General features: G+C 43.2%; 2 protein-coding genes across 4 annotated transcripts in view; both read left to right on the top strand.

The window, feature by feature from the left end:
• The window catches only part of CMTR1 (cap methyltransferase 1), a 60,554-nt gene that overhangs the window by 8,670 nt on the left and 32,732 nt on the right, over window positions 1–19,152 (top strand). For all 3 annotated transcript variants that reach the window (XM_053600884.1, XM_053600882.1, XM_053600883.1), the window contains 6 exons: window positions 4,113–4,264; window positions 6,046–6,204; window positions 13,234–13,326; window positions 14,123–14,194; window positions 15,595–15,689; window positions 16,128–16,200. In XM_053600884.1, the coding sequence (XP_053456859.1) occupies window positions 4,113–4,264; window positions 6,046–6,204; window positions 13,234–13,326; window positions 14,123–14,194; window positions 15,595–15,689; window positions 16,128–16,200 (644 nt within the window). The remainder of the gene's footprint in view (window positions 1–4,112; window positions 4,265–6,045; window positions 6,205–13,233; window positions 13,327–14,122; window positions 14,195–15,594; window positions 15,690–16,127; window positions 16,201–19,152) is intronic.
• On the top strand, window positions 10,532–13,185 carry LOC128593119 (akirin-1-like). The gene has a single exon (XM_053600885.1). It carries the CDS (start codon window positions 10,690–10,692, stop codon window positions 11,455–11,457), a length of 768 nt encoding a protein of 255 aa, XP_053456860.1. The 5' UTR covers window positions 10,532–10,689; the 3' UTR covers window positions 11,458–13,185.

Below are 19,152 nucleotides of genomic sequence, written 5' to 3'. Positions count from 1 at the left end.
AATTTACTACAGTAAGATTTAATTAATTTCTATTAAATGGAAAGCCTCAGTCCAGGTGTTGGGGATACAGAGTTGACTGTGACGCAGTTCCTACTTTCCAGGAGCAGCCTTGTCCAGTAGAGACAGCATGTGGCAAACAGTGACTGGCTCTAAGGCAGTATGATGAGTGCTACGCTGGTGGTGGAGCTGGAGCACAGTGGAGAGGAGAGTTAGTCAGGCCCAGGACACTGGGAAAGGCTTTATTCTTCTTGAGTATCAACTCTGAGAAGGTTGTGTTCTAGTATGGAAATTGATGGGTCAGTGCAGATAGGCTTTAGAATTATGATGTACTCTTCAAGTTATAAATTCTATAAAGGATTGTTTTACATGCCTGCCTTCTGTGCCTTTCCTCAGTATCTCCCACAAGAATCCAAGCTTTGAATTGGCATCTTTTTTCATTGACTTCCCTTCTTCCTCAAAGGAATTGTGCTACATTGCTAAATCAGTTTTTTCATGTTTATTTCACATTTTAATAGATAACATATTCATATGGTTAATAAGTCAACAAATACAAAAACGTAGCCTGTGTAAACTCTTGTGATAAAAATGTAAATCAAGTTTAACTTTTGCTTGTTACAGGTAATCATTTTAGTATTCTGTCCCCATGCTCCCACCCCTGCCTCTGTGGATAATCCCTTTTATTGGTCTTCTTGTGTATCTTTACTTCCAATGTTGCAGGAAGACGATGCCCAACAGAGAGAAAGAGCACCCAAACACCATGTTTATAAGAGGAAGGGCTTTATTCACCGGCTGGGAGCTTAAGGGCATAGAAGAATTCCAAATGGCCCTGCTCCCTGACTGGCTTGGTCTTTTCCTTTTTATCTCCAGTCAGAAAGTTCCAACCCATAGGTACCTTTTTCATTGGCCAGTTTGAATCAAGCGGGAGATGCTATTCCAGCCCCCACAGAACTATAGGATTTCACAGAAGTAGAAATTTCCAAGTTCCAGGAAGTTTACAAATTCCCAAGAGCTGAGTCACCATGGAGAGGACCCTGCAGGTGTATCCTTGTGATCTCCTTGAGAAGACCTGTTCTCCTAGACCTCACCCTTCTTGGGTATCCTCTCTCACCAAAAGCTCTTTATTCAATTATAAGAAATAAAAATACATCATTATATTTTCCCTGTTTAGTACACAGAGTTAGGATGTCATGCACATGCATATGGTCTTGCTCTTTTGCTCTTATATTCTTTTGACAGTGCGTCTTGGTGGTCTATCTGTTCCAATATGTAGAGCAGAGGTTCTTAGGCTTTCTTGGTTCTTGGCACCCTTAGTGTTGCCCTAACTTTTTTTTTACCCTGTCTCTAGGCCAACAGAAATGCCCAACAGTTTCATTTTATTAAGTATTTAGTTCTAAATAACAAGCATTTATATCCTGACAACTGATAAACATTTGAAAGAATAATACACATAAATTGAAAAACATTTTTTTCTTTTTCTTTTTGAATTACCATGTTGTTTCTGAGATATGTGCACTGTTAAGCACTGTACAACTTCTCAAGCCTTGGAGTCCGATTGGACACCACTACCCTCATTTTCTGTTCTCCATTTCTCTCAATTTATGATTTATACAATTTTCTTTTTTCTTTTTTTTTTTTTTTTGACACAGAGTCTCACTATTCTGCCTTGGGTAGAGTGCTGTGGCGAGTGTCACAGCTCACAACAACCTCAAAGTCCTGGACTCAAGCAATTCTCTTGCCTGAGTGTCCCAAGTAGCTGGGACTACAGGCGCCCGCCACAATGCCCGGCTATTTTTTGTTGCCGTTTGGCTGGGGCCGGGGTATATGGGGCTAGTGCCCTACCTGCTGAGCCACAGGCGCTGCCTAGATTTATAGTTTTCAATGGGAATATCAGAAATTGTTAGCCAAATTTTTGACACGTAATCTATTTCCAGATTTGAGTGAGTTTGCCTGAGAAACTCCCTGCATAAAATTACACCTGGTTGAAGTAGTTTTCAAGTTAATATTGATTCTTCTGTCTGTATCAAAGAGGGAAAGTGCTAGTCACAGTGAATATCCAGACTGAGAATATCCAACTTTGGCTAGGGTAGCCCACCATTCTGGCAACTGCTTAGGTAGGGTGGGTCTTTTTTTTTTTTTTTTTTTTTTTGAGACAGAGTCTCACTGTGTCTCCCTAGGTAGAGTGCTGTGGCATCACAGCTCACAGCATCCTCTAACTCAGGGGTCCTCAGACTTTTTAAACAGTGGGCCAGTTCACTATCCCTCAGACCGTTGGAGGGCTGGACTATAGTTAAAAAACTATGAACAAATCCCTATGCACACTGCACGTATCTTATTTTGAAGTAAAAAAACAAAATGGGAACAAACACAATCACACCGCCTCATGTGGCCCGCGGGCTGTAGTTTGAGGATCCCTGCAACTCTTGGGCTTAAGCAATTCTCTTGCCCCAGCCTCCCAAGTAGCTGAGACTAGAGGCACCTGTCACAACACCCAGCTATTTCTTTCTTTCTTATTTTTTGAGATGCAATTTCACTCTGTTGCCCCCAGCTAGATTGCCTCAGCCTAGCTCACAGCAACCTCAAACTCCTGGGTTCAAATGATCGTCCTGCCATAGCTTCCTTAGTAGCTGGAACTATAGGCACCTGCCACAATGCCTAGCTAATTTTCTATTTTTAGTAGAGGCAGGGTCTCGCTCTTGTTCAGGCTGATCTCAAACTCCTGAGCTCAAGTGATCCACCTGCCTCAGCCTCCCAGAGTGCTAGCATTGTAGGTGTGAGCCATCATGCCTGGCCTGGTGGATTTTTTTTTTGTGTGGTTTTTGGCCGGGGCTGGGTTTGAACCATCCACCTCCGGCATATGGGACCGGCGCCCTACTCCTTGAGCCACAGGTGCCACCCCTGGTGGATTTTTTTTAAGTTTTTTTGACAAGGAGGTTTTTGACGATGAAGCTAATGGCTTAGCTTACCTATGCTGCCAGCTCCCTCCTGGAATGTCTTGCTGCTTCTCTTTTATGCTCTTAGTTGGTGGTGCTACCTGAGCTTCTCCTTCCTTCCCTGCCCTGCTTTTCTTTCCTCCTTTTCCTTCTTTTTCTTTCTTTTTTCTTCCCTTCCCCTTCCTCTTTTTTTTTTTTTTTTTGAGTCAGAGTCTCACTATGTCGCCCTTGGTAGGGTGCCCTGGCGTCACAGCTCACAGCAACCTCCAGCTCTTGGGCTTAAGTGATTCTCTTGCCTCAGCCTCTTGCCTCAGCTATTTTTTTGTTGTTGTTGCAGTTGACATTGTTGTTTAGCTGGCCTGGGTGTATGTGGCTGGCACCCTGCTCACTATGCTACGGGTGCCGTGCCCTTCCCCTGTCCTCTTCTCCCTAGTTCTTCCCCCCGTTCTGTTCCTATGAGCCAGCTCTGCTGTGGGTTGCATTATGGACCTACCCTCTTCCTTATAAGTTTGAAGGACTATGAAAGCAAAGAGAACTAGGTTAAACAGTAGAAACTGTTAGTCTGATGAGAGAATTGTTGAAAATGGAACTATGTGTGAGTGTTAGGAAACTGATGTTCCAATTAAAATAGAGCAGAAATAACTATATTTCAATAAATACACTATATTTGATGATGTATTTTCAAATACCTTACTTCATTTAATCTTTAAACAATCCTGTAAGGTAGGTATAACAATCTTAGTTTTGTAGTGGAGGAATTATGAAAGGATGGAGAAAGAAAACTATTTAAAAAATATATATTTTTTAAAATTTCAAAGTATTAAAGGGATACAAATGTCTTTGTTACATGGAAACCTTTTATAATGCTTAAATCAGGGCTTTTAGTCTGCTTATTGCCTGAATAGTGTTCATCATACCCAGTAGGTAAGTTTTTACCCCTCTCCCCCACATCTCTGAAAACTTATTTTTGAGCTCCTGCCATATGAAGTCTATTAGGAGCTTTCAGTCACTTGCCTCAGATTACATAGCTAGTGAGAAGGAGAGAAGAGATTTGACCCTAGGTCATTTAATGAACTTCGTGCAATGCATATACTGAACACTAGTTGAATAAATGAAACTTGGACTTCTAGAGGCTAATTTATGCCAGAAACTTACCTAAACATTTTCCTTCTTCTTTTCCAGCATCTACCACAAGCCTGAGTGAGTCTGACAGTGAGACTGAGGGGAAGCAACACAGCTCTGACCCTTTCAATGATGCATTCAAAGCAGACTCTCTTGTGGAGGGAACTTCTTCTCGCTATTCCATGTATAATAGCGTTTCCCAGAAGCTTATGGTATGTCAGTGCTTGGGTTGTGTTTCTAAAGCTCCACCAGTAGAGTAAGAGAACAGTGATTTGTATTGTTATGAAAAGGAAAATAGGGGGCAGCGCCTCTGTGGTTCAGTGTGTAGGGCTCCAGCCCCATATACTGAGGGTGGCGGGTTCAAACCTGGCCAAACTGCAACAAAAAAATAGCCGGGTGTTGTGGCGGGTGCCTGTAGTCCTGGCTACTTGGGAGGCTGAGGCAAGAGAATCACCTAAGCCCAGGAATTTGAGGTTTCTGTGAGCTGTGACACCACAGCACTCTACCTAGGGTGATAAAGTGAGACTCTGTCTCTAAAAAAAAAGAAGAAAAGGAAAATAGGGCATGGATTTTTCTCTGCTTGTTAGCTACTGAAATTTAGTAGAGAGTGTGGCCCCCTTCTCAATAGAAGTGTCTATCACATTTGAATCATCTATGGGAAGTGTCTGCTTAGGCTGTTTCTTCTGTCCAGAACTGGATTGCGTTTTGGTATACTTAGTAATGAATTCTTATTGTAAACATATGTGAATACATTTCCCTAAACATGAACGTGTATTAGTTTATAACAAGGCTTCGTTCTGTGAGTTTTTGCTCTAGTGAGTGATCTCAAAAGAAATGACTAAAGTCCTGTTCACGCCACATACCTAAAATAAATGGAAATATTCCATTTATTCTTTTTCCAAAAGAAAGCCTGATTTTCTTTCCTAACTTTCATACCCACTGATACATCATAAGAAGGAAGGTGAGTAGAAAGACCTCACTTTCTTTATCCAACGTTAGTGTATGTGCAAAGGTCAGGGAAATCCAAATTTGCTTTCAGTCTAGCTTCAGGAATATCATATTTGATTCCTCCATTTTCTGTTAGATTTATTTAAGAATGAGGACTGCCACTGCTAAAGTTGTAGGTCAAGATTCTAGATGGGGGCCACAAGCTTTGGTGAAGTGGAAGATGGGAAGGCTTGTGACTTAGTTAGCCTCTTTGACCTGGGAGAAGAATTGTGGCTACCATAGGAATTCATCCAGCTCTTGAGCTGGTAATGCCCCTTTCAAAAGGAATATAGACCCTCTAGGGAGAATTAGATCTTTTGGGGATTGGAGTTCTTTTATTAATCAAGAATCTGTGCGGTTTGGGATTTAAGTCTCTGATCTTTGGGGTATACACCTGGGCCCAGTAACTCTAGAGTTTAGTGTGAGTTTGTAGACAGTTAATGACATTTTAAAAAGTGTTTCTATCCCAGGATCTTATAGTACCTTCCATATCTAGTACCTTAGTTTTACATACAGCAAGTTTTCAGTTAATATCTTGATTAAGTGGGCTTCTGCGAGCCCTTATTGTCCTTGCCTAGTAAGACATTTGACTGAATATGGGTAAGGAAGTTTCTGCTTGAAATGGTTCCATTTTAGATTGTTTTCTTTATCAAGTCTACTGTAGATCAACTTCTCAATCAGACCAATTAGCTGAAAGAGTAAGCTGTGCAAATGTCCACTGAAATTAATTAAGTACTTTTGGTGCTTTTAATTACAACTATGAGGTTCCTTCTCATTATCCAAACTTCTGTTTGCCCTAGACTTTCACCTCCAGAACAGACAGCCAATGGTCCCACAGTTATACTGCAGTTATTTATTTATGTTTTCTCATCGCCATTTTCTGGAAGGCAAACTTTAGACCTTATTCATATTTCTTAGGATTCAGCACACTATCTGGCATGTGGTAGAGGCAAAATAAATGTGTGTTGGACTGAATTAATTTTGTTCCATTACTTCTCTTTTTCAGGCCAAGATGGGCTTCAGGGAAGGTGAAGGATTGGGTAAATACAGCCAGGGTCGGAAGGACATCGTTGAGGCTTCTAGTCAGAAAGGTCGAAGAGGCTTGGGTCTGACACTGAGGGGCTTTGATCAGGAGCTGAACGTGGACTGGCGAGATGAACCAGAGGTAATTGGTACGGGGAGGAAGAGACAAGAAAGCCACTTGTGTTTTTGGATGCATGGTTTAAAGAAGCCATATTAGCAAACTAAAAATCTCTAGAGGCAGAGCAAGGTGGTTGTGGGAGCTTGGAACTAATTTCTTACATGGAGTAGTAGAGAATATTTAGAGTGGGAAGCAGAAGGCTAGGGGAGACATGACAGAATGTGGATTTCTTGGTGCTTTATAGGACTATCTAAGACGACTGGATAGGAGATGCTGGAATGCAGAGTTTGTCTCTACAAAGAACTTTAATGAATAGATTCAGCTCTCCACTAGTAGAATAAGGTACCTCATGAAGTAGTGGGCTCCTTCTGCTAAAAGAATTCAAACAGGCCAAATGAGCACCCGCTCTTCCATTGAGTGAGTGACTGGATTGATGCTGTCTAAGAAGATCCTTAACTCTCCACGTTTATGCCATCCAGGTTTTAAATAGGTGCTTGTTTATGCCATACAGCTTTTTTTTTTTTTTTTACTGTTTTTTACTGTCTGTTCAATCTACTTGGGTTCAAGTTTGTTTTAAACCTGAAAACCAAAAAAATTCTTAATTACCCTTTTTCATGGCACAGATAATGTTGAAACTTTATTTTTATTCATTTGCTATGTCTTCCTTATTCCACAAAGGATTTGAAGTAGATAATAAAAGTACCTAAAAATTGTGGTGAGATAATACCATTACAGAGTTGGAACTAGAGAAAATAGAAACCAAATGTCTAGCCTTCCACACAATTGCTGTATTTGAGCTTCAGATATGGCTCTGAACTCTAGAAAATTGATATTTTATTTGTCTCTCTGATGTTCTAGTTTAGGAAAGAACTCTTGTGAACCTGCAATGATAAAAGCCTAATGAGGCTTTACAATGAGATTCTGACAAGCCAGGAGCTCATAGGTTCTGGGCGTAGTCTTGCTGTTGCTTTGTACTTGTGAGGAAATGACACCAGCAGAACAGCAATGCTGAATAGGGTAAATGCTTGTCATTGTTTGGTAGATACAAGTTTTTGCCTCAGAAATACCTGATGCTTTCCATGTCCTCATTTGTGTGAAAACAAGGTTCCACATCCTTTCAATGGAGCAGAATTTGAACTGTGCTAAACTTGAAAAATTAAATTTGGCCATAAAATATGTTTTTAGTGGAGACTATTGAAATTCCTTTTGGGGAGGCCAGGTGTGGTGGTTCATGCCCGTAATCCTAGCACTCTGAGAGGCTAAGCCAGGTGGATTGCCTGAGCTTAGGAGTTCAAGACCAGCCTGAGGAAGAGCAAACTAGGTGGGCATGGGCGGCACCTGTGGCTCAAAGGAGTAGGGCGCTGGCCCCATATGCTGGAGGTGGCAAATTCAAACCCAGCCCTGGCCAAAAACTGCAAAAAAAGAAAAAAAAAACTAGCTGGGCATTGTGGTGGGCACTTGTAATCCTAGCTACTCGGGAGGCTGAGACAAGAGGATCACTTGAGCCCTGGAGTTTGAGGTTACTGTGAGCTATGACACCATGTTACTCAACCCTAGAGTAACAGACTGAGACTCTGTTTCAAAAGAAAAAATAAATAAATAAATAAATTCCTTTTGGGGGTGAAGCTAATGGGGGTAACCATTTACCATCATTCAATTTTTTTTTTTTTAATAGAGACAGAGTCTCACTTTATTGCCCTTGGCAGAGTGCTATGGCTTTACAGCTCACAGCAACCTCCAACTCGTGGGCTTAGGCGATTCTCTTGCCTCAGCCTCCTGAGTAGCTGGGACTACAGGTGCCCGCCACAACGCCCGGCTATTTTTGTTGTTGTTGTTGCAGTTGTCATTGTTTTAGCTGGCCCAGGCTGGGTTTGAACCCACCAGCTATTGTACTCATGCCACCTGGAAGAAAAACTCAGACCCCACTTCAGGTATAAATCAGATGGTGATTTATTACACCTGCGCAGGCGGGTCACTGCCCAAAGGGCAAACAGCGCTGAAGAAAGGAGCAGGATGATTTTTATACTCTTTTTGTGCTATGTGACAAACTAAGCAAAAACAGAAGCAGAACGTAGCAGGTTACAGAGTTGGCTCAGGGGGGCTTGGCACCACTTGCAGTGAGTCAGGGGGTTGTATTGTGGCAGCTGGCATAGGGACAAACTTGGCTTGGGAAATAAGTTTTTCACCATTGTTTAGTCATTACTAGGGGGTTGGGGTAAGTTCTACCATTGTTATCTGTTGCTAGGAGTTCTTGGGAACTCATGGAACTTCCTTGTTCTATTCTGAAACCTGTTCTCAGAATTAACCCAAGGGGCGGGGTTTGAGATGTGTGGGGACTCAGGCTGAGACAGTTGGGGTCTTTAGGGGTCCTCTTGCCGGGTTGGTTACTACACAGCCTCAGTGTATGTGGCCGGTTTTAAACCCGCCACCCTCAGTATATGGGGCCGGCGTCCAACTGACTGAGCCATCAGCGCTGCCCACCATCTTTTAATTTTTCTCTTACAAAAGATACCTTGTAAGTTAGAAGTTAGTAGCCACTTCTATAAGGCAGATGAGTCTGAGTGTTTGTGGTCAATGTCCAATCCTGGGGGTTACTACAGGGAAAGTGCTCAGTTGCTGCTGCAGCCCAGGAATGTAGAATACAAGGTCTGACCCTTCAAAGTACACTCTGTAGGTAGTATTAATATTCGACTTATGTGGGAGATTGAGTCTGCTTTTTCTCTCCAAAGGATGACAGATACCAAGTGTATATGAGCTTCTTATTTTCAGCCATTTATGCTTAAAGGTATTGTCTTTAACCAGGAGGAAAAGCCATGATTCACTGCCAGATTCATGGACAAAAGTCTTCAGTAATTTTTATTTTCAACTTTTTCTCTGTTGGTGGTTGGCTTGCCCTCAAGACTTTGCATTGTGATACCATTTTATGCATTTCAGAGCATGTAACGTTACCTTTAATCACATTGGTTCAATTTGCAATGGTGAATCTCTTCTCTACACTTGCCTGGGAGGCAATATGTGAAACTACCATGCAGGTTAGCCACCTCTTTAGGTTTTTTTTTAGACAGAGTATCTCTCTCACCCTGGATAGAGTGCAGTGGAATCATTGTAGCTCACAGCAACCTGGAAGTCTTGGACTTAAGAGATCCTCTTACCTTAACCTCCCTAGTAGCTGAAACTATAAGCCCCTGCCACACATCTGGCTAGTTTTTCTATTTTTAGTAGAGACACTACTCACTCTTGCTTAGTCTGGTCTCAAATTTCTAAGCTCAAGCAGTCCACCTGCCTTGGCCTCCCAGTACTAGGATTACAGGTGTGAACCACCATGCCTGACCCCTGTCTAGGTTTTATAATCCACATTTCTCTAGCTCAGTGAATCTTAGCCCTACCTGCACAATAAAATCATCTGGGGACTTTTAAAAACTTACACCGAGGGCTGGGCGCAGTGGCTGACACCTGTAATCTTAGCCCTCTGGGAGGTTGAGGCCAAGGTGGGTGGGTTGCTTGAGCTCAGGAATTCAAGACCAGCCCGAGCAAGAGCGAGACTCCATTTCTACTAAAAATAGAAAAATCAGCTGGATGTTATGGCGGGTACCTATAGTCCCAACCACTCGGGAGGCTGAGGTAAGAGGATCACTTAAGCCCAAGAGTTTGAAGTTGCTATGAGCTATGATGCCACAGCACTCTACTCAGGGCAACTGTGTAAGACTCTGTCTCCAAAAAAAAAAAAGTATATATAAATATAAACATATAAAAGCTTATGTCTAGTCCCAACCTCAGACCAGCAGAATCACATATTCTGGAGGTAGGACGCGTGTTTGAATACTTTTTTTTGAGATAGAGTCTTGCCGTGTTGCTCAGGCTGGTCTTAAACTCTTAGCCTTAAGCGATCTTCTGCTTTGCCTTCCTAAAGTTCTAGGATTACAGGTGTGAGCCACCACACCCAGCCACCAGTACTTTATAAAAGCACTACATACGATCCTACTGTATAGCCAGGGTGGGAATCACTGTTTTATCGCCTGATAGGGATAGTAATTGAAAAAATAAGAGGAAGCAGCCTTTAGACCTGCCAGTTTCTCCTCTGCCTTAGAATGAAGGGCTAAGATTCCTTTTCACCAGTTTCTGGGTTATTTCATGAATAATACTTTGAAAGACATTAGGAGGTGAGCCTCATTGCCATTCTGTCTTCCTGATAGATTATCTTATCATAGACTTACATTGTATGTGTTAACTACCTGTTTGCTTCTTTGCATTCCCACTGCTTTTATTATAAATCCTTTGGGTCAAGGGCCCTATCTTATTTAACTCTGCATTCTGAGCACTTAGCGTGTAGTAAGTATTCATCAAGTAATATCGGAACAAAGGAAAGAAACATTGAAGGTTTGGAAAGTTTTCTAAGGATTCAAACCAGAGTTGGAGTTGGCCTTCAGAAGTTAAACTTCCTGGCTCCATGCCCATAGTACAGTGGTTAAGGTGCCAGCCACAAACCCGGCCTGGGCCACCTAAAGAACAATGACAACTGCAACAAAAAATAGCTGGGCGTTGTGGCAGGCGCCTGTAGTCCCAGCTACTTGGGAGGCTGAGGCAAGAGAATCGCTTCAGCCCAAGAGTTTGTTGGCTTGCGAGCCTGGCTCAGGAGCCGGACCTTGGGTCGCAGTTGCCGTCGCGTTCACTCTCGGTCTCTGGCTCCTCAACGGCATGGCGTGCAGGGCGACGCTGAAGCAGCCCATGGAGTTCGAGGCGGCTCTGCTGAGCCCCAGTTCGCCGAAGCGGCGGCGCTGCGCCCCCCTCCCCGGCCCCACTCCCAGCCTTAGGCCCCCAGACGCCGAGCCGCCACCACCGCCACTTCAGACCCAGACCCCGCAGCCGACTCTGCAGCAGCCCGCCCCACCCGGCAGCAAGCGGCGCCTTCCAACTCCGGGGCAAATTTTTCAGAACATAAAACAAGAATATAGTCGTTACCAGAGGTGGAGACATTTAGAAGTTGTTCTTAATCAGAGTGAAGTCTGTGCTTCGGAAAGTCAACCTCACTCCTCAGCACTCACAGCACCTAGTTCTCCAGGTTCCTCCTGGATAAAGAAGGACCAGCCCACCTTCACCCTCAGACAAGTTGGAATAATCTGTGAGGGTCTCCTTAAGGACTATGAGGACAAGATCCGGGAGGAGTATAAACAGGTCCTCAACACCAAACTAGCAGAACAATATGAATCTTTTGTGAAATTCACACATGATCAGATTATGCAAAGGTATGGGACAGGGCCAACAAGCTATGTGTCCTGAAGGTGTGTTGCATATCTGGGTACCAGGTTTGACCTCAAGAGATGGCTGCTGTATACTTTTTGCAACTGGTTTGATATCACCTTTCAGCTCCAACTTTGCATCCTGAGAACACATAACGTTTCTGCAGGTTCATTTTATACAACTTGAAAGACCTTAAAACTTTCTGGTTGCCACAAGCATATCTTTCTTTTCTGCTCATCCAATAAACAGCTGTGCCCTACTGTGATAGATTTTCCAACAAAAATACCTGGAGCAGCAGTTTAGCAAAATATGCCTTTAGTGGCACTCAACAAATGGAGTTTCCCCAAGCACAGTTCTGTAAGAAGTGTGTGTGAGAGTGTGTGTATATGTGTGTGTGTGTGTTTTAAGTTATTTGTATTGTGCAAATTTTTTTGATCTTGGGGATTCTGGCTGTGAATTTGATGCACGACAATTATGGTTTAAAACATTTGCTTGGTCTACAGAAGATCATTAATGTTTTGTGACCATAGAAGTTGTAACAGTGGATTGTTTTATGTGTAGGTATTATTGTTAAATACAGGGACTGTTTCCAGGCACAGAATATGAATCATAAGTTAGGATGGACATTAGATGTGATTATGAGGATATAGTGAAGGTCTGCGGTCCTAGATCTACAAATGTGTGGTGAGAAATTAGAACAAACTGGAGACGGCCATTGACACATGGACTTTGCCTAGCTGTGTTAGAAAAATACTTTGACTCCAAGCCTTAAAATACCCACGTGGAGTCAGCACTCATCTCATTTACACTATCAAGAGCTCCCTGGACACTGAACCTCCAAGGGGAGGAGGTCTCCCTGGAAGCAGGAGCATCAGGGTTTACTCGGGAGCATAACATAGGTGAGTGTGGGCTGGGGGCTGGGTCAGGCCCTGGCGGCACTGCTGCTTGGGAGGAGCCACTTCACCTTTGTATCAGTTGTTAAAAATAGAATTTTGATCCTTTGGTCAGGTTCCCCCCAATTCTTTTGAGGTGTCCATGTTCAACTGCTTGAGATTTGTTTTGGCAACCCCCTGCCTGAAGTTGCTTATCGGCTGTTCTTCACCTTGTTTCCAAGGCTGAGGAACAGAAAGTAGCCTCTGTTTTGAGGAGGTGGAAGTTAAGTATACATTTATTTTTTACTGTGACTTGTTCAGGACCACATTTTACAAAATGCCTTGTTTCCTTTATTACTGTTTCTGGAAAGGAAAGTTCTGTTAATATTGTTTAGTTTGAATATAGAATAGTTATTTTAATTAGGGCTTATTTTGAAAAATTCTGAGTTTAATTCAAGTAAATGCCAGTACCTTCTAAAGTAAGGTTATATTCAGAGGCAGTTGTTCTGATGAGATGGCTTAGAGAAATTTCTGGAATATTCACATTCAAAGATTCCTTATTAATGAATGTCTTTGACTTAAATCTAAACAAAAACTGCAACATTATTCTTTGTACATTTTCATTATATAGTGTTAACAAGCTTAGTTGCAAACAAATAAAATATTTAAGCTAAAAAAAAAAAAGCCCAAGAGTTTGAGGTTGCTGTGAGCTGTGCCACACAGCACCTTACCAAGGGCGACATAGTGAGACTCTGTCTCAAAAAAAAAATTACAAATTCTGGCTGTCACTTCTCATGTGTGATGACTACTGCATTTGGCCTCAGCAGCCTGGACACTTCTTAGTCTGGCTCAGTCCTTCTTGTTTTGGGGAAGTCCTGATGAGTTGAGACATAGCCCTGAGAATGTGTCTTACCTGACTTACTTGCCTCTCTTTTGTTTGTAGCCCAGTGCCTGTGAGCAGGTGTCATGGTTTCCAGAATGTACCACTGAAATTCCTGACACTCAGGAAATGAGCGATTGGATGGTTATAGGAAAGGTAGGATTTCAGGAAAATATATTCTGAGTTTTGGCACTTTTTGACTTTTCCTCAAGTCTGGTATGTACATGTACTTGCAGTTTAAAATGGAAAATAGTACTATTCTCCACACCAAATTTTTTTTATTTTTCATAAAAATGTCATTTATGTTAATATCACATTCTTCTAAATCTAATTAAGAAACATTTAAAATTTTTCTCAATTTGTGGTAATATATATCTGTTATGTATCCCATATAACAAAAACTGGAGTCTTGAATGATTTTTAAGAGTGTAAGACCAGAGGCCACAGAGTTTGTCTGTTTTGGGTTAGAGGTGGCTTCACTCACACGTGGGGTTGGACTTGACATCCCCATGGAACCGCTTTGGATCCTTGTTTTCTGTAACACTGCCAGGTCGGTGCCTGGTGTCAGGCATTTGTACTCACCACAGAGCGAGAGGCTTCCTGATAGAAGGTCAGGCTTATGTCATCTGAGGGACTCCCCATCCTTCTGCCTTTGCACTCCAGGGACAGACAGTTTGAATGTCTTCTTCCTGTTGCTTTTCCCAGTCTCAGTATTCATGAGTCTTGTGTCCATATGGTGCTCTACACAGAGCTCTCAGGCGGCTGCTTCATCTCACAGCCATCTGGAGTATAGCCAGAGGGATTTAGGATTTTCTCTTTCCTACCTTGCAGGGATTGATGTTTCTTGGCAGGGACGCAAGCCCCTATTTACTCCAGTCACTTAGAACCCTAAATTCTTCATTCCCCTAAATGTAATGGCACATGGTCATTTACTGTTTTCTTCTCTCTATAGAGAAAGATGATTATTGAAGATGAAACAGAGTTTTGTGGGGAAGAGCTGCTTCACAGTATGTTGCAGTGTAAGGTAAGGCCTAGGGACTACAGCCAGACTTAAAAACCTGTGTGAGGTAATTTGCTGGGCATCATTCTCCTTTTGAGTTTGTTGTGATTTTTCCTGGAAATCGGATGTGTAGTGTGGATGCTATCTCTAAGTTGTTCTTTTTTTCCTGGTGACTGTCCTGCCTTGTAGTATTTTGCTGTTCTGTGGTCCTTAAGGTTGAGCGAATTCTTAACCTTTTGGGGTTGGTTTATTATAATCCTAAGGGGGCCTGGACTCATTCTTTAGCATTGAATAGACCTGGATTCAAATCCTAGTTCTGTAGCTTTCTTGCTGTGTGCCCTTGGGCCAATTGCTTTAGCTTCTCTTAAGTTTGAGTTTCTGCACCTACAAAATGGAGAGAAAATACTTGTCAGGGTTGTCATATTTAAGTGAAATAGAGGGTGCAAAGCACCTGTATGAATGTTAGCCTCCCGTTGATACTTTTTGGCCCCATTGTAGCTCAGGAAGCACATTGTCTGGGGAAGAATAAGCCAGGGAAACTGAGAAGGAAATGAGTTGGAGAAGAAGACAGGCCTCCGATCAGCCTTACAGATTTTATTTTTTGGCAGCTATAGGGTTGGGGATATCTATAAAGTGACTGGACCTCAGGTGAAGAGGTCTCCTTTTTCCAGAGAGGATGGTAATGAGGGGACTTTGAGGGGAGAAGCAGTCTCTACTGTGTGGGAGGAGCCTTCAGAAAACCCTGGTCTTCTGTTTGTTTTCTCTCTCTCTGAGTGAGCACTGGTCAAGTAAGCCTTCATAACAGAACTTTGGTCCCTTGGAAAGTTGCTCCTGGTGTAGAGTGAGGAAACAAATGTGCTGTGAGAAGTAGCAATGGCTAGAGGTGACTCTGTTTATAACAACAGGTGCTGTTTTTAACCACTTGCCATGTGCCAGGCACCTGCTTACATTTTTTTTTTTTTTTTACCATTTTACAGGTGAGGTAGTTGAGGGTCAGAGTGATTGTCTAGGATCACACAACTAGTCATTTCAGAGCTGATATGCAATGGGAGCCTAGCTCCTTTGAGGCTATGAGTTCTGCTATGCAGCTTTTTGTTTTTTTGAGATAGAGTCTCACTTTGTTGCCCTCGGTAGAGTGCTGTGGTGTCACAGCTCACAGCAACCTCCAACTTCTGGGCTTAGGCGATTCTCTTGCCTCAGCCTCCCAAGTAGCTGGGACTTTAGGTGCCCGCCACCATGTCTGGCTATTTTTTGTTGCAGTTTGGCCAGGGCCAGGTTCGACCCTGCCACCCTTGGTATGTGGGGCTGGCGCCCTACCCACTGAGCCACAGGTGCTGCCCTGCGATGCAGCTTTTAAGACCCCTGTCCCATCCTAGAGGGGCTGAGATAACACTCACCTTAACATTTTGATTGTCTCTGGACAGAGTGTGTTTGATGTCCTGGATGGGGAAGAGATGCGGCGAGCTCGGACTCGGGCCAATCCCTATGAGATGATCCGAGGAGTCTTCTTCCTAAACAGGTTTACTGACATTTCCCTCCCTTCCCTTGGCACAACTTGTTCCCCATTTTCATTTGAACCTCATCTTTCCATATCTATTGGTAATGAGTTATACTTTTTTTTTTTTTTATGTAGAGACAGAGTCTCACTTTATGGCCCTCGGTAGAGTGCCGTGGCCTCACACAGCTCACAGCAACCTCCAACTCCTGGGCTTAAGCAATTCTCTTGCCTCAGCCTCCCGAGTAGCTGGGACTACAGGCGCCTGCCACAACGCCCGGCTATTTTTTGGTTGTAGTTTGGCCGGGGCCGGATTTGAACCCGCCACCCTCGGTATATGGGGCCGGCGCCCTACCGACTGAGCCACAGGCGCGGCCCATGAGTTATACTTTTTAAAACATTTTTTTTTTCCACTCCCGAACTCCCCCTGAATTAATGCTTTTCTCTCTTGCTTTGTTGCAGGGCAGCAATGAAGATGGCTAATATGGATTTTGTGTTTGATCGAATGTTCACGAATCCACGGGACTCTTCTGGGGTGAGAACAAGATTCTGCTTCTGAGTTTGTGGGTTTAAGTAGGCTTTAAGCTTCAGTGACTTGGAAATTGTCATTTTCCATGCTAGGAGAGTGTTCTGGCTATGTGATAGAAATATTTTGGTTTAAGCTCCTCAGATAGAGTCCCACACGGTTCCTGTGGTCCACAGTGTGACCGAATAAGCAGTTGTCTTCAGGGCACTTGCTTCAGTCTTGGAGTTCTAGCCCTCAAACTCTGCAGATCCTGTTGCTCATTCCCAGTGGTCGTGGACAGGGCTTGTGGCAGTGGAGAAGGGACATTTCTGGACAAATTCAATAGCTGTGGCAACTGTAGGCCTAGGGGGATAAACCTGTGAGTTAGTTAGGGCCTGGGCTACCCTCCTATATTTATCCGTTTGCCAGGCACTGGATACCTCATTTTGAATGAGATAGATGTGACCCTCTGTTCCTATGGTACTTAACATCTGGACATTCTGGTGCCTTTGAGAGCTGGTAAGGTGCTGGTTTGGGATGTTTATAAAGCCTTCCTTCCTCATTGATGTTTGGAGGCCACTTACCACCAGGGAGCTTTAGCTTTGCTTTCCTACCATGGAGGTAGAGAGGAAGGATTAATACAGTTCATAAAGCAGGCTTATTTTCCACATTGAAACCTGTGACATCATCTGATTTCTATGCAATTTCTGATATGAGAGAGGAGTACTCCAGGAAATGGGGTCTGTTGAAAGAAATGTGGGCTTTTCAGTGTGCATTTTCACTGGTTTACTTCAACTCAGCATCATGTCTGTTTCCAGCCTCAGCTGCCTCTTTCTGAAATAAGCTCTTCTAACCTGCCAGACAGCTGGGGTAGAACCAAAATGCTCTTAAGATCTGTTTCAGCTCTAAGATTTGTGACTTCAGACTGGGCCACTTTTTCTCTTTGCCTCTCTGAACAAGCTTTGTGTGGGATCTTAATTATGAGGCTTTGGCCCTTCTCAGAAAGTGGTAGAGCAAAATGATTTTCTACTCTGCTGCATCTCATTTCTCTGAACACAGACTCTCCATAGTGATAGAGAAAGAAAAAAGGGAAATTTCATTCTGGAATTCCCTTCAGGGTTTCAAAGCATTTTTACCCAGCGCTAGTAAGTCAGTTTTCTTTGACAGTGACAGGGCCAGAAGCCAGCTATCCCCAAACCTGTTTCTGCTTCACTCACCCCTCATTCCACTATACTGCTGATTATCTACCAGCTAAAGAACCTTATTTTCCAAGTTCTTTAATGTTTCAGCTCCACCTACCTAACTGCTTCCTCCATGCCAACAAAGCTGGCATGTAGACCCCTCCAGCCTTTACCTATTTTTCTCTCCCAGGTCTCGCCCCTGCCCCCACCATTTCCCACTACCAGCAGGCAACACAAAAGGGCTTTTGGAATTAGCATCTTGAGAAAATTAGGTTGATACAATGTTGATTTAATTTTCTGAGCTCCAAATGATTTCCTTTAAACCCCTGTCTGGCAGGGGAGCTCTGTCAAGCTGATGGGAAGTCACAGCATCTTTTTGGGCTTTTGAATGAAAATGCCTCCAGCAGCTGGTATCTGGTTATTGCTTTTTGCTGTCATGAAAATGAAGTAGGCACCAGGGTTGTACCATTCAGGTCGAGGGTGGAGATGTTAGTTACATAGGAAAAGGCAGCTGAGTTTATAATGCTTCAGGCTGCTGCTTGACCTGAATTGATTGTTAGTGGCCATGGAGAATTGCCCTTTCTGAGATGTTTCTCTGCACTCCACTATAAAAAGTGATTTCTCTCCAGCCCCTAGTATTTTCTTCTCTCTTTTCATCTCCATTTTCCCTTGAGGACCAGAGTGACAGCCAAGCCCAGCAGGCTTGGTGTGGTTTTCAGGCGAGATACTGGAGCAGTCCTCAGCAGAGGAGGGAGTGGCTGAAGGCCCAGGCACATAACCAGGTTTGCTGGGATCTTAGTGGCTCTTGGATCAGACAAATTATAGACTAAGGGCAGGAGAACTTGGAAACTTGGAGTATAGAGAACTTGGGAGGTAGTAATGGGGCCAGTGGTGGTGGGGGGGAGGGAACTTTGAAGTTTTTAAATAGGTCTTTGGTGCTACAGGTTGTGGTAAAAGGAGAAAAGGGACCAGGGGTGGTGGTGGGGGGGGGGGCAGAGAAAGAAATTATAAATAAGAAGTGGAAGAGACAAGGGAGGGAAGGGAATTTATTTGGATCCTTAGGGAATATGGTAGCATATTATAAACTGTTACATTATGTCAGGGATTTGTGTGCCGGGCAATATGGTTGAGGTAAGAAAATACTGTCTGTGAAGCATTACGGAAGACAAAAACTGAATGTAGATCTTTAAGTTTCAGTCCAATATGGTGGACATTAGACATCATTTACGGTATCTACTGAGCGTAGAGTACTATTGTACTAGGCAGTGGAAGGAGGAAAAGATGGAAAAGGACAAGAGTTTTGACTAAGAGAAGTTGATCTGGTTGAATATAATATCATCTTACATTTGTTTAATACTTTACAGTTTATAAAGATCTTTGACATAGGTTACTTTAATTTTACAACAGCCTTAAGAAATATCTATATTAGTCCCAAATTATGGTTGGGGAAAGGCTTGAGCTTAATGACTTAAATTGTGTGCTTTCCCTTGACTGCACAGCCAGGAAATGGCCAATCCTCCAACTGTCCTTCCTATAAAGAGACCGCCTGGCTATGGCCTGTGAGGGCCATATATCTTGAATTCACAGAATGAGATCATATTCATGCCCTCTTTTCGGAGGCGAGCTTCTCTCATTGATCATTCTCCATCCTTCCTCTAGTCTTCCTGTGGACCAGTAGTTCATCCAGAGAGGCTAGAGCCTGGGGCTCTACAGCCAGTGGGTAGGAACAGTGTTTCTCCTTTTTGCAATGTGTGCAGGGCTTAAGCTCATGGCCTCTGCCTCATCACTACTCTGCTGACTT

The sequence above is a fragment of the Nycticebus coucang genome, chromosome 9 (genome assembly GCF_027406575.1).
Source record: "Nycticebus coucang isolate mNycCou1 chromosome 9, mNycCou1.pri, whole genome shotgun sequence".
NCBI classification, from domain to species: domain Eukaryota; kingdom Metazoa; phylum Chordata; class Mammalia; order Primates; family Lorisidae; genus Nycticebus; species Nycticebus coucang.
The sequence above is the reverse complement of the archived record's forward strand: the minus strand, read 5'-3'. Positions and strand labels throughout refer to the sequence as shown.